The sequence below is a fragment of the Entelurus aequoreus genome, linkage group LG06 (genome assembly GCF_033978785.1).
Source record: "Entelurus aequoreus isolate RoL-2023_Sb linkage group LG06, RoL_Eaeq_v1.1, whole genome shotgun sequence".
Taxonomy (NCBI): domain Eukaryota; kingdom Metazoa; phylum Chordata; class Actinopteri; order Syngnathiformes; family Syngnathidae; genus Entelurus; species Entelurus aequoreus.
In genome coordinates, this window is record NC_084736.1 from 75355192 (window position 1) to 75380232 (window position 25041).

The 25041-nt window shown below is 37.8% G+C and overlaps 1 protein-coding gene and 1 long non-coding RNA gene across 3 annotated transcripts in view; one reads left to right on the top strand and one right to left on the bottom strand.

Annotated features, from left to right (window-relative positions):
• The window catches only part of LOC133652598 (uncharacterized), a 61457-nt gene that overhangs the window by 5618 nt on the left and 30798 nt on the right, over positions 1–25041 (top strand). The gene's annotated exons all lie outside the window — the stretch shown is intronic.
• bicdl1 (BICD family like cargo adaptor 1) overlaps positions 13810–25041 on the bottom strand; it is a 52806-nt gene continuing 41574 nt past the window's right edge. Inside the window, exons 9-11 of one of the 2 annotated variants that reach the window (XR_009826600.1) lie at positions 23417–23537; positions 16848–16964; positions 13924–14038 (exon numbers count right to left, since the gene is read on the bottom strand). Coding sequence is in view for 1 of the 2 variants with exons in the window: in XM_062051531.1 (XP_061907515.1) it covers positions 13868–14038; positions 23417–23537 (292 nt within the window). In the remaining variant the exon portion in view is untranslated. Of the gene's footprint in view, positions 14039–16847; positions 16965–23416; positions 23538–25041 lie in introns of both variants that reach the window. The other variant, XM_062051531.1, reaches the window with a different exon arrangement.

Below are 25041 nucleotides of genomic sequence, written 5' to 3' on the forward strand. Positions count from 1 at the left end.
ACCCCCAATAAGAGGTTACATGGACGATCTCACCGTGACGACCACAACCCATGTGGAGGCGAGATGGGTGCTAACAGTTCTGGACCACATGGCAACATGGTCCAGAATGAAGTTTAAGCCCAAAAAATCAAGGAGCATGGTTATCCGGAAAGGTAAACTGACGAACAGGTTCAAGCTGCAAGTGCAAGGAGAAGTGATTCCATCGATTGAGGAGAACCCTATAAAGTGCCTTGGAAAGTGGTTTGACAGCTCACTTACTGACAGGAACAACATCACCAGTACAGAGAAGCAGACAGAGGAGTGGCTGAGGAGGATTGAAAAATCAGGACTCCCTGGTAAATTCAAAATATGGCTCTACCAACATGGACTGTTACCAAGACTCATGTGGCTGTTGACGGTGTATGACATCCCTATGACATGCGTAGAAGGAGTGGAGAGAAAGGTCAATAAGTACCTCAGAAAATGGCTGGGGATCCCTCCAAGCTTCACATCAGTAGGCCTCTACATAAGATCAGGACAGCTCCAGCTTCCCTTGTCATCCGTGGTGGAGGAATTCAAGGTAGCAAAGTGCAGAGTCTTAATGACATACAGAGACTCCCAGGACGAACAAGTCAGACACGCAGGCGTCACTACAAGATCAGGACGCAAGTGGGCAGCTGACACGTCTGTTGCACAAGCTGAAAGCATGTTGAGGCTACGTGACATCATAGGAACGCCATGCACAGGAAGACAAGGTCTTGGAACTTCCCATGTCCAACAGTGGAGTAAGGCAGAACCCAGAGAAAGAAGAGCTATGATCCAGGAGGAAGTACGGAACCTGGAAGAGGAAGGTCGGAAATCCAGAGCAGTGGAACTAGCGTCCCAGGGAGCCTGGACCAAATGGGACCTCCCCAAGAGAAAGATCACGTGGGCGGATCTATGGAAGCTGGAACCATTCCGCATCTCTTTCCTGCTGAGATCAGTGTATGACACACTCCCGACTCCAACAAACTTGCACAGATGGGGCATGAGAGAGGATCCACTATGCAAGCTTTGCGGACAGAAGGGTACCATGGCGCACATCCTGTCAGGGTGTAAAACAGCACTCACCCAAGGGAGATACAGATGGCGTCATGACAAGGTGCTCATGACACTGGCTAACACCCTGGAGCAGCAGAGATGCAAGAAACAGCAACCACAAGGGAGAACAACATCAATCCAGTTTGTGAGGGAGGGAGAAAAGCCACCAACCACAGCAACATCAAGGAAGAGCCTATTGCAAATGGCCCGTTCTTGGGACATGAAGGTAGACCTGGGAGGAAGGCTTCAGTTCCCCCATGTTGTCCAGACAACCCTGAGACCGGATGTGGTGCTGTGGTCTGAAGAGGCAAAGAAGATCATTCTCATAGAACTCACAGTCCCATGGGAAGAAGGGTGCGACCAAGCCTTCGAAAGGAAAAGTGCCAAATACCAGGACCTTTTGAATGACTGCAGGGGAAAAGGATGGCAGGCATGGTTGTTCCCGGTCGAGGTCGGCTGCAGAGGATTCCCTGCCCAGTCGGTATGGAGAATGCTCACAGCCTTGGGAATAACAGGGAAGGAGAGAAAGACAGCAGCTAGCAGGATGGGGGAGGCAGCAGAGAGAGCCTCTTGCTGGTTATGGAGCAGGAGAGACGAGATGAGCTGGAAGCCAGGAGGAGGAGATAGGCAGTGACTTGGCCACCACTGCCGGCCCACCAGCGGTAGGGTGTTATGGTTCAGGGTCGAAACACCCAATGACCGCTGGATACCATCTGATGATATCAAGTCCTCCTGGCCAAGGCTCCATTCACCTAAGGTGAATGAAGAGGAAAGCATCTCCGGATGTAATATAATCTTATATATATATATATATATATATATATATATATATATATATATATATATATATATATATATATATATATATATATATACTGTAATATAATTGTAAATATAAATATATATATATACTGTAGTTCCTCTTGACACACATCCAACTCACAAAGAACACACAATTTAAAACAAAGAAGAAAATGTACTTTATTTCAAAAGTATGGATTTTCTTATTTTCCTTATAAATATATTCACTTCATCCAAACCTCGTCTGACTTGTTTTACACATTTAAAAAAAATTCTTTGGGTGCTCCCTTCACACACACAAGCAGCTGAGATGACGTCTGCATAGATTTGCACAGCTGCATGCTGCTGCAGCTAGAGCACACACACACACACGCACACACACACACACACACACACACACACACACACACACACACACACACACACGCACACACGTGGTAACACACTTAAAACACACTTAGGGTCTGATCTACTCAACATTTGCGACTAATAAAACACGTGCAAACTTGACAGCACACGCAAAGCTGATCTACTAAAATTGTGTGCAGAGGTTTGTGTGTCCTTAGTGAGCAGAATAAAGCGCACCATCCATGAAGCGTGTCTGTCTGCATGAAGATACAGAATAGATGTGATCATCAGATTGCCCACAATGCAGGGAGGCTTTATCAAGACATAAACTGTTCTGCGGCCGCTGTTTTGCATCCATATTTAGTACGTCTAGAAAGAACGTGCAAACTGGCAGTCTGCCTTGTCCATATATGGACTGTCATAAATAAAAATATTAGACAAATCGTCTATTCAGCAATATCGTTTCATGATTTTATAGCTGCTGGATGACTTAAAGGGGCTGTTTAAATGAAATTGCAGATTTTTTTTAATAAAGGGAAATACATTTTTCAATGTCTAATGAAAAGACTTCTTGCAATATGCATTTTCTTGTGGTTGGATCATTCCAGACGTATGGATGCGCTTCGTCAGCGTGTAAAAATAGTTTCTGTTGTCTAGATTGCGATTCTATATTGCAGAAACGGTGTCACAGATCATAACCGAGAGAAATTTGTGTCTCAATGGCCACCTAAATGCCTTAGTACACACAAAAATCTCATTAAATTATGCCGATTCGCATCACTTTTGCATTTGTTACAAGTTGCACACACAGTCTTAGTAGATCACACGCAACACACCGACTATTAGCACACAACATTTGATTGATTGCACACACTGTTTAGCGCGTGGTATTCAGATCTTAGTAGATCAGGCCCTTGTCGTTTACATAACAAAAAACCCATAAGAACCCACAAACACTTAAAGTATGATAATAAAAAAGAAAACATGAACAAATACTGCTAATTCATATCAAATATATGTGATGTTCATGGTAAATGTTATTCCTTTTTGTTGTGCGCGGTACCACAAATGTACTCACCATTAAAATAAATAACATGTTTTCATTCAAAGTAAGTATTACAGATATCCGATAATGTTTTTTTTGCCGATATTCCGATATTGTCCAACTCTTAATTACCGATTCCGATATCAACCGATACCGATATATACAGTCGTGGAATTAACACATTATTATGCCTAAATTTGTTGTGATGCCCCGCTGGATGCATTAAACAATGTAACAAGGTTTTCCAAAATAAATCAACTCAAGTTATGGAAAAAAAAATGCCAACATGGCACTGCCATATTTATTATTGAAGTCACAAAGTGCATTATTTTTTTTTAACATGCCTCAAAACAACAGCTTGGAATTTGGGACATGCTCTCCCTGAGAGAGCATGAGGACGTGTATATTGTAGCGTCCCGGAAGAGTTAGTGCTGCAAGGGGTTCTGGGTATTTGTTCCGTTGTGTTACGGTGCGGATGTTCTCCCGAAATGTGTTTGTCATTCTTGTTTGGTGTGGGTTCACAGTGTGGCGCATATTTGTAACAGTGTTAAAGTTGTTTATACGGCCACCCTCAGCGTGACCTGTATGGCTGTTGACCAAGTATGCATGCATTCACTTGTGTGTGTGTGTGAAAAGCCATAGATATTACGTGATTGGTCCGGCACGCAAAAGTTTATTGGCGCTCTGTACTTCTCCCTACGTCCGTGTACCACTCCGTACAGCGGCGTTTTAAAAAGTCATACATTTTACTTTTTGAAACCGATACCGATAATTTCCGATATTACATTTTAAAGCATTTATCGGCCGATAATATCGGCAGTCAAAATATTATCGGACATCTCTAATTAGTATGGTTGTTATTAGAGATGTCTGATAATATCAGCCTGCCGATATTATCGGCCGATAAATGCTTTAAAATGTAATATTGGAAATTATCGGCATCGTTTTTTTTATTATCAGTATGTTTTTTTATTTTTAATTTTTTTTTTTTTTTTTTTTTAGTTTTTTTTATTAAATCAACATAAAAAAACACAAGATACACTTACAATTAAAGCTGCAAGCAGCGATGGACGGGGCCGACTTTGAGGGCTCATAAAATCCAAACCGTAGCAGTAATTAAAACTCTTTCATCAACTTTTAATCAGAAGGGTTCAATCTCTCTCCTGTGCTAATTTGAAGCCGACACGACAAACGCGCTCAGAGGAGATAATGTTTGAAAAAAGGTGACTGTTTTTACTCAACTTTGGTTTTGAAGGGGGAATTGCAAACTTCCTGTTGATTTTTGCTGGGGGTTGTCAGTGTATGAAATATAGGTCTAAGTGATACCTACATAGTGTTTTTTGTTTGATGTCTCTACGACATTCCTACTGGGAGTTAGAGGCAGTTTTGTCTGTGTTTTCTTCCTAGGGGAAGCAATTTTGAGTTTTGGGGTTGGGGTTTTTGATTAGATCGCAATTTTCGCCAGTCCTGATGTGTGTGTCCAATTTGGTGAGTTTTGAAGCATGTTTAGGGGGTCAAATTACAGCTCAAAGAGGCGGCGGTATAATAATAATAATAAAACGCTAGAAATACAATAGGGTCCTCTGTCCCAAAGGGACTCGGTCCCTAATTAGTGCACCAACCCAAAAAACCTCCCTCCCCCATTCACACTCATTTACACAAAAGGGTTGTTTCTTTCTGTTATTAATATTCTGGTTCCTACATTATATATCAATATTAGAGATGTCCGATAATATCGGCCGATATATGCGTTAAAATGTAATATCGGAAATTATCGGTATCGTTGTTTTTTATTATCGGTATCTTTTTTTTTTTTTTTTTTTTTTTTTGTTTTTTTTTTTTTAATTAAATCAACATAGAAAACACAAGATACACTTACAATTAGTGCACCAACCCAAAAAACCTCCCTCCCCCATTTACACTCATTCACACAAAAGGGTTGTTTCTTTCTGTTATTAATATTCTGGTTCCTACATTATATATCAATATATATCAATACAGTCTGCAAGGGATACAGTCCGTAAGCACACATGATTGTGCGTGCTGCTGGTCCACTAATAGTACTAACCTTTAGCAGTTAATTTTACTAATTTTCATTCATTACTAGTTTCTATGTAACTGTTTTTATATTGTTGTACTTTCTTTTTTATTCAAGAAAATGTTTTTAATTTATCTATCTTATTTTACTAATTTTTTAAAAAAGTACCTTAGCTTCACCATACCTGGTTGTCCAAATTAGGCATGATAATGTGTTAATTCCACGACTGCATATATCAGTTGATATCGGTATCGGTTGATATCGGTATCGGTAATTAAAGAGTTGGACAATATCGGAATATCGGATATCGGCAAAAAGCCATTATCGGACTTCCCTAATCAATATATATCAATACAGTTTGCAAGGGATACAGTCCGTAAGCACACATGATTGTGCGTGCTGCTGGTCCACTAATAGTACTAACCTTTATCAGTTAATTTGACTAATTTTCATTCATTACTAGTTTCTATGTAACTGTTTTTATATTGTTTTACTTTCTTTTTTATTCAAGAAAATGTTTTTAATTTATTTCTTATTTTATTAAATTTTTTAAAAAGGACCTTATATTCACCATACCTGGTTGTCCAAATTAGGCATAATAATGTGTTAATTCCACGACTGTATATATCGGTATCGGTTGATATCGGTATCGGTAATTAAGAGTTGGACAATATCGGATATCGGCAAAAATGACATCTCTAGTTGTTATTGTCAATACAGGCTTCCCGTGCCATGTTAAGGCTAATTGTAGCGATGTGTCCCTAGTTTGTTTGATATTAATTAATTGGACAATTAATATAAAAACAGTTGAATTCTGAAATTAGACTTTTAATGGCAGATAATAAGCTTTTGGAAATGAGCGAGCTTGAATGACTATTTTGTGGAAACTACATCCTGGGATAGTCACATGACAACCTCTCTAACATGTTTCCACTTAGGGACTGAACTATAGTTCAAAGCATGCCAAAGTTGTACAGGACATATTTTACGACATTCCAAGTGTTCTAAGTGGGTTCTTACGGGCCAAAAGGAACTCAAAGTGTTAATGAAGTGTTGAAGCAGTGAAGATGGAGGTAGTTTGTAGATGTGTTGTCAAAATCAACACATCTTTTTAATGATATGAAATAGAAAGAAGTTGCAGTTGAGGAACAAATGGAGCGATGTTGTGGTTTCTCTTTGTTCCCACGTCCATGTAAACATTGTTGAGGATTTGGTCAGCTGGGAAATCGTTCAAAATAAAAAGAGGACGGCGTCTTGTCAGCAAAATGAACGTGCATGAGAGCAGGCGTGTCCAAGTCTTTTTCCAGAAAAAGTTGCCGTACAGAAAAATGAAAGGAAGTTTGGGGGTCACTTTAATACTTTAAAGATGCTAACATTATTCCAATCCAATCAATAAGCAATTTGGACAATATTTAATTTGTGCAATAGACACCCCTTGCATTAGAAGTTTTGAAATGTTGAAAAGTAATCCACCCTGAAAATGTTTGGAGAGCAACATTCCAATCCTCCCTTCAATGAAACATGTCCACCAGCAAAGACTAAAGTGCTGTAGAGAACTTTATTATTTCTGATTGATTATTGCATCCGTCAATTTACTGTACTTCTGTTCTGCTTTTGTTGGAAAACAGGATACACAGAGCTTTAGTTGTACATATTAGCTTGGAAGTCCCCCCCAAAATTCAGAAAATGACAAAGTGCTTGAGTGCTGATGATAAAAGATACAGTCGTGCTCATAAGTTGACATACCCTGGGAGAATTTATGATTTCTTGGCCATTCTTCACAGAATATGAATGATAACACAAAAACCTTTCTTCCACTCATGCTTAATGGTTGTGTGACGCTATTTATTGGCAAACTGTGTTTACTGTTTTTTAAATCAAAATGATTTGAAGAAAAATGGGCTGCATGGTCGAGTCGCCAGAAGAAAGCCATCACTCCGAATGACTTTGTTCCAGAAGTTTTGAGGCTTGTCTCTGTGCCGTTTGGCGTAATGTAAGCGGGATACTTTGTGACATTCTTCTGGCGACTCGACCATGCAGCCCATTTTTCTTCAAGTGCCTCCTTATTGTGCATCTTGAAACAGCCACACCACAATTTTTCAGAGAGTCCTGTATTTCAGCTGAAGTTATTTGTGGATTTTTCTTAGCAACTCGAACAATTTTCCTGGCTGTTGTGGCTGAAATCTTTGCTGGTCTACCTGAATCCCTCATTTCCCACTTCTTAATCAGCGTTTGAACACTACTCATTGGCATTCTCAATTCCTTGGATATCTTTTTATATCCCTTTCCTGTTTTATGCAGTTCAATTACCTTTGCTCGCAGATCCTTTGACAATTATTTTGCCTTCCTTGTGACTCAGAATCCAGAAACATCTGTGCAGCACTGGATGAAAGATGCAATGGTCTGTCAGAAGCCCAGAAACTCACTGACCTTTTATACACACACATTAATTACAAACAAACAGGTCACCGGTGAGGATTGGAACCTTGATTAGCCATTCAAACCTGTTTGTGTCAACTTTTGTGCATGTTATCAGATCAAAGTCACTGGGGTATGTAAACTTCGGATCAGGGTCATTTGGGTACTTTCTTTTGTCATTTTGATTTAAAAAGAGTAACCACAGTTGTTTGCCAATAAATAGCTCCACACAACCGAAGAAAGGTTTTTGTGTTATCATTCATATTCTCTGAAGAATGGCCAAGAAATCATAAATTCTCCCAGGGTATGTCAACTTACGAGCACGACCGTATATTGATGGCTGGTGACATTTATGACGCGCTGATCTCCCAAAGAAAGGAATAAAAGCCATCAAAGAAACAGCTTTGACTTCACGGCGGTGTTTCAATTGGCACACTTCATTACATCCTAAACACTTATTAGCCTAAATGCAGTGCACTGGCCGTACAGTTGCCCCCCGGTGGTGAGCGCGCAGCAATGCACCCTCACTCACCACCCTCGGTAGTCAACATCTTGGCGCCGTAGCGACTGAAATTCACGACTTGCAAGGAGAGACCAACGAAAAGAGGAAAGGAGTAAATATCGTGATAGTCGACTCCGGTAAGTGCAAAACGGCAGTAATTGACTTAGGACAGCAGGTAGTGATTATACCTTAATTGCATTTTGTGCGTTATTCCTTTAATTAGACCACTTCATCTCTGCTCATTCTCTCCAATTCAACCAAGCACTGCAACCTCGAAGCTTTGTCTAATTACATTTCGGCCCATCATCGTCATTTCTAACAATGGCTCGTCCCTGAGTGGCGCTCAAACGTGTCAACTGGCTAACCAATCAAACGCCTCTGAAATTGCTCATCGTCTCTCATTGGCTTAGTTTCCTCCACTTCATGCGAGCAGTAGCTGGGTGGGGGGGGCTATTTCTGACACACGGCTTCTGGTCTTTGGAGGTTTTTTCTCCCTCATCCTCGAGGCGCTCCCGAGAGAAAGTCTCCATGGGAGATTGTCCGTGTGGCCCAGACCTAAAACCACTACTGAAGATAACACGACGCTGTCAACATTCACGCTCTCAGTAATTAAGTACACAGTGTGCATAGTAAACTTGTTGAAGTCATAGTATACTTGTTGAAGTCATAGTATACTTGTTGAAGTCATAGTAAACTTGTTGAAGTCATAGTAAACTTGTTGAAGTCATAGTATACTTTTTGAGGTTTTGAGTGTACTATGACTTCAATAACTATACTATGGCATAAAGTATTATGTCATAGTATACTTATTGAAATCATAGTATACTTGTTTAAGTCATAGTATACTTATTGAAATCATAGTATACTTGTTGAAGTCATAGTAAACTTGTTGAAGTCATAGTAAACTTGTTGAAGTCACAGTATACTTGTTGAAGTCACAGTATACTTGTTGAAGTCATAGTAAACTTGTTGAAGTCACAGTATACTTGTTGAAGTCATAGTATATTTTTTGAGGTTTTGAGTGTACTATGACTTCAATAACTATACTATGGCATGACGTATACTTATTGAAATCATAGTATACTTGTTTAGGTCATAGTATACTTATTGAAATCATAGTATACTTGTTGAAGTCATAGTATACTTTTTGAAGCCGTTGTATATTGTTGAAGTCGTAGAATACACATTGCAGTCATTCTATACTTGTTGAAGTCAAGGTAAAATTATTGAAGCAATAGTGTACTTGTTGAAGTCATAGTATATTGTTGATGTCATAATATACTTATTGAAGTCACAGTATACTTGTTGAAGTCATAGTATACTTATTGAAGTCATTGTATATTGTTGTCATAATATACTTGTTGAAGTCACAGTATATATATTGAAGTCATACTATTCTTGTTGATGTCCTAGTATATTTTTTGAGGTTTGAGTGTACTATGACGTCAATAAATACAGTATACTATGACAAAGTATTATGTCATAGTATATTTATTGAAGTCATACTGCGCTTATTGAAGTCATCATTTTCCTTATTGAAGTCATTGTATATTGTTTAAGTCAAAACATACTTATTGAAATCATAGTATACTTGTTTAAGTCATAGTGTAGTTATTGAAATCATAGTATACTTGTTGAAGTCATAGAATACAAATTGCAGTCATTCCATACTTGTTGAAGTCAAGGTAAAATTATTGAAGCAATAGTGTACTTGTTGAAGTCATAGTATACTTATTGAAGTAATTGTATATTGTTGATGTCATAATATGCTTGTTGAAGTCATAGTATACTTGTTGAAGTAATTGTATATTGTTGATGTCATAATATACTTGTTGAAGTCATAGTATACTTATTGAAGTAATTGTTTATTGTTGATGTCATAATATACTTGTTGAAGTCATAGTATACTTGTTGAAGTCACAGTATATATATTGAAGTCATACTATTCTTGTTGAAGTCATAGTATACTATTTGAAGTCGTATATTGTTGAAGTCATAGAATACACATTGCAGTCATTGTATACTTGTTGAAGTCAAGGTACAATTATTGAAGCAATAGTGTACTTGTTGAAGTCATAGTATACTTATTGAAGTCATTGTATATTGTTGACACAATATACTTATTGAAGTCACAGTATACTTGTTGAAGTCATAGTAAACTTATTGAAGTCATAGTATACTTGTTGAAGTCACAGTATATATATTGAAGTCATACTATTCTTGTTGAAGTCATAGTATATCTTTTGAGGTTTTGATTGTACTATGACTTCAATAAATATACTATGACAAAGTATTATGTCATAGTATATTTATTGAAGTCATACTACACTTATTGAAGTCATCATTTTCCTTATTTAAGTCATTGTATATTGTTGAAGTCAAAACATACTTATTGAAATTATAGTATACTTGTTTAAGTCATAGTACAGTTATTGAAATCATAGTATACTTTTTGAAGTCGCTGTATATTGTTGAAGTCATGGAATACACATTGCAGTCATTCGGTTAGAGTGTCCGCCCTGAGATCGGTAGGTCGGGAGTTCAAACCCCGGCCGAGTCATACCAAAGACTATAAAAATGGGAGCCATTACCTCCCTGCTTGGCACTCAGCATCAAGGGTTGGAATTGGGGGTTAAATCACCAAAAATGATTCCCCGGGCGCGGCCACCGCTGCTGCTCACTGCTCCCCTCACCTCCCAGGGGGGCGATCAAGGGTGATGGGTCAAATGCAGAGAATAATTTCGCCACACCTAGTGTGTGTGTGACAGTCATTGGTACTTTAGCTTGAACTTAACTATACTTGTTGAAGTCAAGGTAAAATTATTGACGCAATATTGTTGAAGTCACAGTATACTTGTTGAAGTCCTAGTATACTTGTTGAAGTGTGCAAATGGAAACAGAGCGTGCCAAGAAGATGCTACCATGTTAACATTCTGTGTTTCCAAGCTGCTCTAACGTGTCCACTGTGTGGGCGAGGAGAGACATTTAAAGTGTTACCTCCCACAGCAGGGGTCCCCAACATTGTTTGCACCAGGGACCGCTTTAATGCAGCATTATCATCACAGACCGGCCTTCATTACCGCAGACCGGCCTTCATTACCACAGACCACACTTCCACATGTGGCAGACAAATACAGTTAAAATAAGTGCATGAAAAATACAACTCACCTTGACGCTGAATTAGTGGGAGCTTATTTCTTTGTGATGTGATGTCCCCCAGCAGGTTTATTGTATGTACTGTATATATTATATACCATCAACCTGCCTGTATATATTATATACCATCAACCTGCCTGTATATATTATATACCATCAACCTGCCTGTATATATTATATACCATCAACCTGCCTGTATATATTATATACCATCAACCTGCCTGTATATATTATATACCATCAACCTGCCTGTATATATTATATACCATCAACCTGCCTCTATATACAAACCCCGTTTCCATATGAGTTGGGAAATTGTGTTAGATGTAAATATAAACGGAATACAAGGATTTGCAAATCATTTTCCACCCATATTCAGTTGAATATGCTACAAAGACAACATATTTGATGTTCAAACTGATAAAATTTTTAAAAAAGAGTGCAGGTACTTTCCTGGCCCGCCTGCAGTCCAGACCTGTCTCCCATCGAAAATGTGTGGCGCATTATGAAGCGTAAAATACGACAGCGGAGACCCCGGACTGTTGAACGACCGAAGCTCTACATAAAACAAGAATGGGAAAGAATTCCACTTTCAAAGATTCAACAATTAGTTTCCTCCGTTCCCAATCGTTTATTGAGTGTTAAAAGAAAAGGTGACGTAACACAGTGGTGAACATGCCCTTTCCCAACTACTTGGGCACGTGTTGCAGCCATGAAATTCTAAGTTAATTATTATTTGCAAAAAAAAATAAAGTTTATGAGTTTGAACATCAAATATCTTGTCTTTGCAGTGCAGGGGTCACCAACGCGGTGCCCGCGGGCACCAGGTAGCCCGTAAGGACCAGATGAGTCGCCCGCCGGCCTGTTCTAAAAATAGCTCAAATAGCAGCACTTACCAGTGAGCTGCCTCTATTTTTTAAATTGTATTTATTTACTAGCAAGCTGGTCTCGCTTTGCCCGACATTTTTAATTCTAAGAGAGACAAAACTCAAATAGAATTTGAAAATCCAAGAAAATATTTTAAAGACTTGGTCTTCACTTGTTTAAATAAATTATTTTTTTTTTTTACTTTGCTTCTTATAACTTTCAGAAAGACAATTTTAGAGAAAAAATACAACCTTAAAAATGATTTTAGGATTTTTAAACACATATACCTTTTTACCTTTTGAATTCCTTCCTCTTCTTTCCTGACAATTTAAATCAATGTTCAAGTCAATTTTTAATTTTTTTTTGTAAAGAATAACAAATACATTTTAATTTAATTCTTCATTTTAGCTTCTGTTTTTTCGACGAATAATATTTGTGAAATATTTCTTCAAACTTATTATGATTAAAATTTAAAAAAATTATTCTGGCAAATCTAGAAAATCCTGTAGAATCTAATTTAAATCTTATTTCAAGGTCTTTTGAATTTCTTTTAAAATATTTGTTCTGGAAAATCTAGAAGAAATAATGATTTGTCTTTGTTAGAAATATAGCTTGGTCCAATTTGTTATATATTCTAACAAAGTGTAGATTGGATTTTAACCTATTTAAAACATGTCATCAAAATTCTAAAATTAATCTTCATCAGGAAAAATTGCTAATGATGTTCCATAAATTCTTTTTTTAAGTTTTTCTCTTCTTTTTTTCGGTTGAATTTTGAATTTTAAAGAGTCAAAATTGAAGATAAACTATGTTTCAAAATTTAATTGTCATTTTTTTTTTGTGTTTTCTTCTCTTTTAAACCATTCAATTAAGTGTAAATATCGTTAACTATTAATAATAACATAGAGTTAAAGGTAAATTGAGCAAATTGGCTATTTCTGGCAATTTTTCAAGTGTGTATCAAACTGGTAGCCCTTCGCATTAATCAGTACCCAAGAAGTAGCTCTTGGTTTCAAAAAGGTTGGTGACCCCTGCTGTAGTGCATTCAATTGAATTTGGGTTGAGAAGGATTTGCAAATCATTGTATTCCGTTTATATTTACATCCAACACAATTTCCCAACTCATATGGAAACGGGGTTTGTATATTATATACTATCAACCTGCTGGGGACTGCAGATGGTGTTTAGTCATTTACATGTTATGTTCATTAATGTGCATTGTTCCATGTAACAAAGATCTAACAAATGGTGTATTTTCATGCATGCATCTATGACCAAGCTGATTGGTGTGTAGTGGGACTGGCAAAAGTTAAATTGGAGAAAATGCGGTCATAAATAAATATTGAAATGTTTCTCGGTAGCAAATGCAGTAGCGGTCCCTGGACCGGCGGTTGGGGACCCCTGTCCTACGAAGCTGGCAGGAAGAAGCAATGGATCATTTAGGCACTACAAGGAAACTTTCCTCAGTGGAAACCACATCAAGTCCTACTTCAAAATCAAGTTGTTACCATTTCACGGTGAACAAATAACCCCAGTCAGACAGGGTGTGTGTGTGTTTGGGTGGTCTTTACACCTGTGCTGTCACGCCGCTCCCTTCTTCGGCGGGACCTCGCCTGGCTTTTCTTTTGTCTCCTTAATTCTTTTTGAAAAAAGAAAAGAGTCTTCTGTCCCTGTCGGAGATGCGAAGAGCTCGTCTGGAGGACTGAGCGCTGTGAGCCCTCGACGACCCCGAGGGGTGAGGAGACCGCCACTCGTCCTGGTGCTTGTCCATCAACTGCTGGTCAATCACTCTGTGCATGTCATCCTGCAGGAGGACAACAATTTAAGTTGACGTCCTTTTTTTGGGGTGGGGGGGGTTGATAGTCAAATCTGTGACGTACATTACCAATACTACAACATATATTGATACTGTCTGATGTCCAAGTGTGTGTAGTTGTACACAAATTTGCGATTTTAAACGTCCTAAAATGTGTCCTATGCAGCTTTTTTGGTTCTTTTTGAACTCTTTTACTATGAAGCCACGCTGTTGTAACACGTGGCTTGGCATTGTCTGTCTGATATAAGCAGGGGCGTCCATGATAACGTTGCTTGGATGGCAACATGTGTTGCTCCAAAACCTGTATGTACCTTTCAGCATTAATGGTGCCTTCACAGATGTGTAAGTTACCCATGCTTTGGGCACTAATACACCCCCATACCATCACAGTGCCTATAACAATCCGGATGGTTCTTTTCGTCTTTGTTCCGGAGGACACAACGTCCACAGTTTCCAAAAACAATTTGAAATGTGGACTCGTCAGACCACAGACCACTTTTCCACTTTGCATCAGTCCATCTTAGATGAGCTCGGGCCCAGCGAAGCGTTTCTGGGTGTTGTTGATAAATGGCTTTGGCTTTGCATTGTAGAGTTTTAACTTGCACTTACAGATGTAGCGACGAACTGTAGTTACTGACAGTGGTTTTCTGAAGTGAAATCCACATTCAGCTTAATAGCAAAGACTACTTTCTAATTAGGCAACACACCATAGTCTATACACTACTGCCATCAAAAATGTACTATATAATACTTGCAAATGAGATTCAGAAATGTAAACACAGGATATATAACAACTGAACAACATATTTATTATCAGCTCGGGGTTAGGTGCTAATTTACAAAATTGTATTATCAAAAATTAACATTTATTAACACAACTTCCTGATTGTCTTAGTCTTTGAAGGATAAATATATATATATATATATTCCCTTACTTCTATTGTCTAATGTTAAATGAATATCATAGATAGAGATAAGACAGACAGACATATAGCAAAATGAGCAATATACACACACACACACACACACACACACACACACACACACACACACACACACACACACACACACACACACACACACGTACACAATGGCAATGCTAGACCTATTTGCCTGAAGTGACGAATATTTATTTGAACGCTTTAGGCTACCTACAGCTGTCCCCCCTTTCTTAAACTTACGTTTTGACATGATGTATTTCCCCCGCGGGATAATACGAATTTCTCTTCTGTAATCTGTTTGTGTTTTCTCCGTGTGTTTGATGTATGGCTTTTCCGCCGGAATTGTGCCCTTATATGGGGAATTAAGGGCGTTTACCTATGCAATTTACGGAATTAAAGGCATTTACATATGCATATTGGGGAAATAAAGGTGTGTTTATATGCAAATTATGATAGACACGCACGCGCTAACCATTTGGCATTCAGCAACTCAAGAACAGCAGGTGGGAACAATTTGGGCGTTTAAGAACACGTCATGAATTTGAATGGACTCCTCTTAGGAAATCACTTGGGAAGAAAGATAAGAGGAAAAGTTAGGAACTTATTGCTGAATGGGGCCCAATATTTTCAGAGAAAATGAATCAGCTTTAAGGAGATTTTTGTATTCACCAATGTTTTCTTAGCTTGGATATGTTCGTAGGTAAGAACAAAATTTACGAGTGCTCCAGAGCAATCTTGGGGTGGCCTATTTGTTCTTAAGTGTGACAAGTTCCCTTACTTCTATTGTCTAATGTTAAATTAATATCATAGATGGATAGATAGAGATAAGACAGACAGACATATAGCAAAATGAGCAGTATATAGACATTTCAAAATACTGTGTGCGTACGCACGCACACACAAACACAATTGCAATGCTAGACCTATTTACCTGAAGTGACGAATATTTATTTGAACGCTTTAGGCTACCGAGAGCTGTCCCCCCTTTCTTAAACTTACGTTTTGACATGATGTATTTCCCCTTCGCGGGATAATACGAATTTCTCTTCTGTAATCTGTTTGTGTTTTCTCCGTGTGTTTGATGTTCGGCTTCTCCGCCGGAATTGTGCCCTTATATGGGGAATTAAGGGCGTTTACCTATGCAAATTACGGAATTAAGGGCGTTTACATAGGCATATTGGGGAAATAAAGGCGTGTTTATATGCAAATTATGATAGACACGCACGCGCTAACCATTTGGCATTCAGCAACTCAAGAACAGCGGGTGGGAACAATTTGGGCGTTTAAGAACACGTCATGAATTTGAATGGACTCCTCTTAGGAAGAAAAATAAGAGGAAAAGTTAGGAACTTATTGCTGAATGGGGCCCAATATTTTCAGAGAGAAAATGGCTCAGCATGGCATAAAAAGGTTGGTGCAGATTGGAACGGCGGGATGGAGTCGCAACCAAATATGCCAATGGAAATAAATCTTATTTGTAGTAAAAATGATAACTTACAGACCACAATGGTTGGGAATTTATAATTGTATTTTTCGGAATATTGTATATCAATTCAGCAGTATTGTGTATGTGTGAGATGTGATTCAGCAACACGGCTGCAGTAATGTTTACATGCTGGGTAAAGTGCAGTTTTGGCGGTATTGTCTTACTGTAATACTGCTCGGTTTTGATTGGCAGCAATAAAAAGGCTGGTTTGTGCACTCGTGACCCCCGTGGAGGTTATTTGTAATGCATGTATGTCCTGTACTGTATGTTTCCAATATGGCGCCCAAAGTAGGCATGCACACGTTGGCAGACTTGGTTCCCTTGGCGAGATTTGATTTGCCACAAAACGGGATGGTGCAGCTGGGCTCACCTCTAAGGCAGGAAGGGGGAGGGCACCACGGGGTAGAGAGGGTGGTACAGAAGCTGAGAAAGGCCACTAGATCAGAAACCACAAGAGCCATACTGTAAAGAGCCCTGAGGATGCAAACTGCGGGCAGGGAGAAAGAGAGGAAAAAGCAGCTGGTTACAGAGGGAGGGAGGGTAGGGGAGGTGTGTAAAGAGAGCATGGCCAACTAAGCAACAAGACGCCAGAACTGCTACCAAGGACGTGTGCAGCTGTGCATGTAATTGCTGTCGTTTTGACGTCCGTTTTTATGACCAAACAAACCAAAATAATTAGTCTATATAGCATTCTGAACATACTCCAGTTCATAAACGTACAATAAAACATGCTTTTATTTCTTGAAAGTAATAATAATAATAATAGATTTTATTTGTAAAAAGCACTTTAAATTGCGTAAACAACCTCAAAGTGCTACAGTGTATTAATAAAAAGATAATAAAAAGTAAATAAAAATAAAAACTAGAACAGCCAAAACTAGTATGCATATATCTAAAAAAAGGTTGTTGTTTTTTTAAAAGAAGGGTTTTTAAGCCTTTTTTAAAAGCATCCACAGTCTGTGGTGCCCTCAGGTGGTTAGGGAGAGCGTTCCACAGACTGGGAGCGGCGCAGCAGAAAGCCCGGCATAATTTTGTGGCCGTATTCGACACTCTGCTGCTATGTTCATGCAGTGTTTATTGCCCAGCAGGAACTCGAACACACAACTGTACAATAAACGTAAAAAAATACACAGAACGACCCAAAAAAACCTTATCAACCTCATCTTGCCAAAATATTCATTAGTTTTGGATCAACAATCACATAGAAATTGTGACTTTTGTTAAGTATGTTCAGTTTTTTTAGTTTAGTTTATTATTTATTATTTATATTTATATTTATATTTATTATTTATTATTATATACAGTGGTCAACAAAATAAACAAACAGTTTTACATAAACAAACAGTTGTACATTCATAAATTGACATTGTTACAGACCGAAAGGGTTTGGGCTGAAGTTGAGCACTTATTTCGCCTAACCCTATAAACAATCTCAAATATAAGATGAGCTTCCTAGAAATATGCAATTTTCTTTACACAACATAAACACTGTTCAAATATATACACAGTAAAGACATGTGGAATATACTTGTACACATGTTGGTTAAACATTTTTACCAATAATATACTATATACAAACAATTATACCTTCATTATCATTTATATCTCACATTTAGTTTTGTAATTAACATTTATCATAGGATTAACTACTGTGTTGATTCAAGAGTGATATGTTTTTCCAAGACATTGGTCTTAAAGTGTTTTTTACATGTGTGAATGGAACTGGAACATTTTAAGGAATCATCCACGCTGTTCCCCAGTTGAACCCCCCTGACAGAAACACATCTACTTTTTAAGCTTGTTCTTATGTTTGCTTTCTGAAAGACTGCTAAACCTCTGAGGTCATAGGTACTCTCCCTGGGTTTGAACCTCTCCTGTAGACACAGAGGCAGCATGCTGTTGTGCCCATTTGATTGTAGACTCTTACTGACACCTTGTGGTGATAGGAAAATACTACACCTCATTTGTTTGGGCACTTCCGGGTTGACGATGTCAGTTCAGTTCATGAGACAATTGAGAAGTAGACAAGTTGTGTTAGCTTTTACAAGCCTCGGAAAAGATAAGTCTGTCAGTAAACTGTTTAACTTGTTTGTGTAACTCAATATTAAGGTGGAAAGTGGTTAAATTTGATAGTAGGATGTTTATTGAAGAACGATTTTTGTGCACTGTTTTAATGGATGTTTTGAGGACTTAAAATGGCTGCCAGTCCTATATTTCCACCATCGAAATAGTTTCAACACTCAGAAGTATTTGTTTGATGATAGTACTGTATATTTGTGTGAAGCTAATATTTACATATTGTGCATTACATTTCAGTATGTTAATTGAATCACATAGCTTATACATTTGTCATTGTGTGTATTTCAGTTTGACTAAAATAACAGTCCAGTGCAAGACAAAAGTAAAGATAGGAAAAGACGAAGCGAGATCAACAACAATAAAGAGCCTAAATGGATTCATCTGCTTTGGAACTTTATTAGACGTCTTGGATTGTTTGTTAGCTGTCTGCCAAGCTGTATAACCTCAACACGTATAGTGAAGGCAGAACACATGCGGTTATGAGCTTTATACGTCACAATAGCAGTGTTGAGGTCAACAAGATCGTGCAGTTTTAATGTTTTTAATTTAATAAACAGAGCATTGGTATGGTCATAATAATCCGCCTAATTTACAATTCCAATGGCTTTTTTTTAAGTAAGAACACAGAGTTGATGTTAGATTTGTAAATGTTACCCCAGATTTCAACACAATAATTAAGATATGGGAGTATGAAACAATTATATAACATGTTAAGATTTACAGAGTTTTTAATTTTATGTATTATAGCAATAATTTTTGCCATCTTTGTCTTGAGTATATTTATGTGCAGTTTCCAATTTAATTTGTCATCTATATAGATCCCCAAAAATGTTGTTGAATACACCCTTTCTATCTCCATATCATCAATTCTTATGTGACATTGTATGTTATTTTTCCTATTTCCAAAAATTATATATTTTGTTTTATTTAGGTTGATTGATAGTTTATTGGCATCAAACCATTGCTTTAGTATGTGGAGTTCACTCTCTACAGTCTCTATGTCAACTTTGGTGTCTGCCTCCAGTGTATTTGTATCACTGTATGTACCACTCATGATGTTTTATTATAACTCTTCTTTCTTGTTTGTTACATGCTAAGTGAATACGTGTACTTTTGTACTTACCGTACAGGGGGTGCGACTTATACTCAGGAGCGGCTTATGTGTGAAATTATTAACACATTAGCGTAAACTATCAAATAATATTATTTAGCTCCTTCACGTAAGAGACTAGACGTATAAGATTTCATGGGATTTAGCGATTAGGAGTGACAGATTGTTTGGTAAACGTATAGCATGTTCTATATGTTATAGTTATTTGAATGACTCTTACCATAATATGTTACGTTAACATACCAGGCACGTTCTCAGTTGGTTATTTATGCCTCATATAACGTACACTTATTCAGCCTGTTGTTCACTATTCTTTATTTATTTTAAATTGCCTTTCAAATGTCTATTCTTGGTGTTGGCTTTTATCAAATACATTTCCCCCAAAAATGCGACTTATACTCCAGTGCGACTTATATGTTTTTTTCCTTCTTTATTATGCATTTTCGGCCGGTGCGACTTATACTCCGGAGTGACTTATACTCCGAAAAATACGGTATTTCCCCATATTTCTGCATAATACCTCAGATATGGTAACACTGGCAGACTGCAGAGAATATTGAGTGACTTTTGGTCAAGAACATATTTTGCTTGATTGATTATTGACATATTTCCTTTCACTTTCTGTTGCATATTTTTTTATGAGTTTCCCCAGTTCATTTTGTCATCTATTGACAAAGGTGGTTTCTTTTACTTGCAACGTCTTGTCTATTTGTGATTGACTTTCTCTTCTACTGTTACCCAAATGCATTATTTTAGTTTTTACTGAGATTCAAAGATAGTCTGTTTTTGTCAAACCATTTTTTTAATTTGTTCATTTATTCTGTTATTATTTGTATTAGCTTCTGTGTGTTCTCTCCTGAACAAAACACAGACGTGGTGTGGTGTGTTTACTTGGCACGCGACTCTTTAATCGGTGGCTCGACAGTGTTAATGGTGAACCTTCACTTCCTAGTGAATGTCAAGGGATTTTTTTTATTTTTATATTTATATAGCACTTTTCTCTAGTGACTCAAAGCACTTTACATAGTGAAACCCATGATCTAAGTTACATCTAAACTAGGGCTGCAACTAACAACTGATTTGATAATCGATTAATTTGTCGATTATTACTTCGATTAATCTATTAATAATCGGATAAAAGAGACAAACTACATTTCTATCCTTTCCAGTATTTTATTGAAAAAAAAACCAGCATACTGGCACCACACTTATTTTGATTATTGTTTCTCAGCTGTTTGTAAATGTTGCAGTTTATAAATAAAGGTTTATAAAAAATAAAAATAACATAAAAAATTGGCCTCTGCGCATGCGCATAGCATAGATCCAACGAATCGATGACTAAATTAACCGCCAACTATTTTTATAATCGATTTTAACCGATTAGTTGTTGCAGCTCTAATCTAAACCAGTGTGGGTGGCACTGGGAGCAGGCGGGTCAAGTATCTTGCCCAACGTCACAACGGCAGTGACTAGAATGGCGGAAGCGGGGATTGAAGACTTAGACTTCCTTTTTATTGTCATTCAAATTTGAACTTTACAGTACAGATAAGAACGACATTTTGTTGCATTCGCTCGTTGTAGTGCAGGATAAAAAAGCAATAAGGTGCAGATATAAATAAATAATTACTGTGCAGATAAATATATTGCACTTTTGCATATGCATCCATACGGAGCCCCTAAAGGGACATGGGGGAACATTTATTTTTTTATTTTTTAAAATTTTTTTTAGACATGTATCTCGTGCGCACGAGAAACTTTTTATAAAGTTATACAAAAAAAATAAAACAATTTTATATATATATATATATATATATATATATATATATATATATATATATATATATATATATATATATATATATATATATATATATATATATATATTTTTTTTTTTGTATATATTTTTTTTATATATTTTTTTTTAGACATCTTGTGCGCACGAGAAACTTTCTCGTGGGCACATGTCTAAAAAATAAAATAAAATCAAAAAAATTATAATTTTTGGGGGATTTTTTTATAACTTTATAAAAAGTTTCTCGTGCGCACGAGATACACGTCTAAAAAAACAAACCAAAAAAATAACAATTATAAAAATATTTTTTTCCCCCCATGTCCCTTTAGGGGCTCCGTACAGCCACGTTTATGGATGTATGTTATATTGTCTTTATATTCCAGCCAGTTAATCCATTTTTGGGGGGAATTGAGGGGATTATTATGATGCGTTCAAGAGTCTAATGGCCTGAGGGAAGAAGCTGTTACAGAACCTGGAGGTTCTGCTACGGAGGCTGCGGAACCTCTTTCTAGAGTCCAGCAGTGAAAACAGTCCTTGGTGGGGGTGGGAGGAGTCTTTGCAGATTTTATGAACCTGGAACCTTTAAGTTGCCGGCACGGGCGCTCTACCAACCGAGCCACGCCACAGTAAATAAGTGATGGGTTCTCAGGTTTGTCTGTATAGCGCTTTGAGTGTCCAAAAAAGCGCTATGTAAATCTAATTCATTATTATTATTATTATTATTACTATTATTAGGGGTGTAACAGTATGTGTATTTGTATTGAACCGTTTCGGTACGGGGGTTTCGGTTCGGTTCGGAGGTGTACCGAACGAGTTTCCACACGGACATACGTTTGGGAACACTTAGGCTGCGCGATACAACAATGGAGGACGGAGGTTTGCCGACATTGTTCAACACGTCAAACATGCTAACCCATTTGAAGCGTCACCACCGCATTCAAGCAGCCTCTCCTCGGCGAGTCAGGCAGGGCTAAAGCAATAACAAATGTTTTTATAGCAGCAGATTTAAGACCATATTGCATTAGAAACTAGATTTTGACCCACTTCTATGGTGGAAGAACAATAAGTCCATATATCCTCTTACTGCCAAGTTAGCCAGGCTGGGGGGGGGGAATAAAAGTTAATCTGAGGCTGAGGTGACTTGAAACTGTTTAATGTTGCACTTTTTATATGTAGAAGAAAAGTTTTGTCATTTTTATTTAATCTGAGCAACAACTTGAGGCAGTTTAATGTTGATTAACGTGGACCCCCGACTTAAACAAGTTGAAAAACTTATTGGGGTGTTACCATTTAGTGGTCAATTGTACGGAATATGTACTGTACTGTGCAATCTACTAATAAAAGTCTCAATCAATCAATCAAAAAAAGCACTTTATATGTAGAAAGGTTTTGTTAAGAAACCATTCTGAGTTATTATCTTATTTAGTTTTTATTTGATATATGTTGACCACATTAACCCTGGCAATGGACCCTGTGTGTATATGTATGTTATGCCATTGTTTACAAATTTGGCAAATAAATAACCAAAAAATGTATATTTTGTTGTTTTCTTACTGTACCGAAAATGAACCGAAGCGTGACCTCTAAACCGAGGTACGTACCGAACCAACATTTCTGTGTACCGTTACACCCTTAATACTTGAGAGCGGTGTAAAAACTTTCCACAATTCTCCAGGGTGTTGCGGCCCCACGCTGCACAACAGAGCATTTATACGGTTGACTACACAAAACTAACGAGGAAGCGCCACAAACGCACACTGTAGCACCAGCTCAAAGTTAGTAGCAGTCATGGCGCCCTGTAGTACCCTTTTGGCCATCCTCTCTGGGGACGAGCCGAGTGTGACCACACCCACACAGGAAGTGAGTCTTAGTACATGCATGCTAACAAGTTAACTGAGTGTGGAGGACTGGACTGGGCATTTATCTAAGCACCGCTATGATGCCACCTTTGACCCACCTGCCAGGCTTCCAGCTGCTGTGATAGGTTGAGCTTCTGTTGGATGGCGTCCAGAAGCTGACTATTTAAAGACATGATGTCTATTTTACACTTGGCCAGCTCCATCTCCACTGCCTTCTTCCTGTGCACACACACACACACACACACACAAGACACGTATAAGAAGTGCTTCCTTTGGTTACACCTTTTATGCAAAGCCTGTAAATATTCACATTTCTTATATATGACCAATTATTACTTTAAGCGTCATAAACATTTACTTTTTGACAGAGCGGCCGCAGAATAAGGTAGAAATGAATGGTCTAATCCAGAGGTTTTCAAAGTCTTACACTGTGGATGTCCTTGCATGGAGATAAACAACTCAACATTGAAATATTGTCATGTTCTTCAGTACAGCTCCAGCGACCCCATTAGGGACAAGCAGTAGAAAATGGATGGATGGATATTCTTCAGTAAGAAAAAAGTACTTTACATTAAAACCTCTAAAGCAGGGGTGTCAAACTCAAATACAGAGTGGGCCAAAATTTAAAACTGAACAAAGCCGCGGGTCAAGGTTGAACAAATTAACCTTTTAATAGGGACCCAAACAAGTTTTGCATTGAATATTGAACAAGCAAGGCTTGTATAATTGTATAGTGACATGCAAAATCGAGTTTCAAATAATAACTAGGTGTCCCAATACTTTTGTCCAGTGGTAGTCCTGAGTGAGACCTACATAGAGGTTTTTGTTGCATGTCTCTACGATATTCGTACTGGGAGTTAGAGGAAGTTGTGTCTGTGTTTTTTTCCTAGGTGCTGCGGCACAGTGGTTCTTTTCTTTGAAGGCTCGTAAAATCAAAACCGCAGCACTTATTAAAACGCTTTCGCCAACTTTTAATCAGAAGGGTTCAATCTCTCTCCTGTAGTAGTTTGAAGCCAAAACGATAAACGCGCTCAGAGGAGATAATGTTTGATGTTTGGTGACCGCTTTTTAAAAAAAAATTGTTTTGAAGTGGGGATATCAAACTTCCTGTTGATTTTTGCTGAAGGATGTCAATCTATGAAATGTAGGTCTAGGTGAGACCTACATAGAGGTATTTGTCTCTAAAACGTTCCTACCGGAAGTTACAAGCAGTTTTGTCTGTGTTTTCCTCTGAGAAGCAGTTTTGTCTCTGTTTTATTCAAAAATTGCGCTAGAGCGCAATTTTGAGTTTTGGGGTTCGGTTTTTTTTAGATCGCAATTTCCACCAGTCCCGATGTGTGTAAAAATTTTGGTGAGTTTTGAAGTATTTTAAGGGGGTCAAATTACAGCTCAAAGAGGCAAAAATTAGTGTTTTTAGTCATTTTTTGTGTTGAAGGGGAAATTGCCAACTTCCTGTTGGTTTTTGCCCGAGGATGTGAATGATAAATTGTAGGTCTAAGTGAGACCTACATACAGGTTTTTGTTTCATGTCTCTACGACCTTCCTAGTGGGAGTTACAGGCAGTTTGTTTTTGTTTTTTTCCTAGGGGGCGCTAGAGCGCAATTTTGATTTTTGGGGTTTGGTTTTTTTTACTAAAGTGTGCTGTCCCAGTTCTTCTATGTGTGTATAAAATTTGGTGAGTTTTAAAGCATGTTAAGGGGGGCAAAGTAGTGCGCAAAGCTGC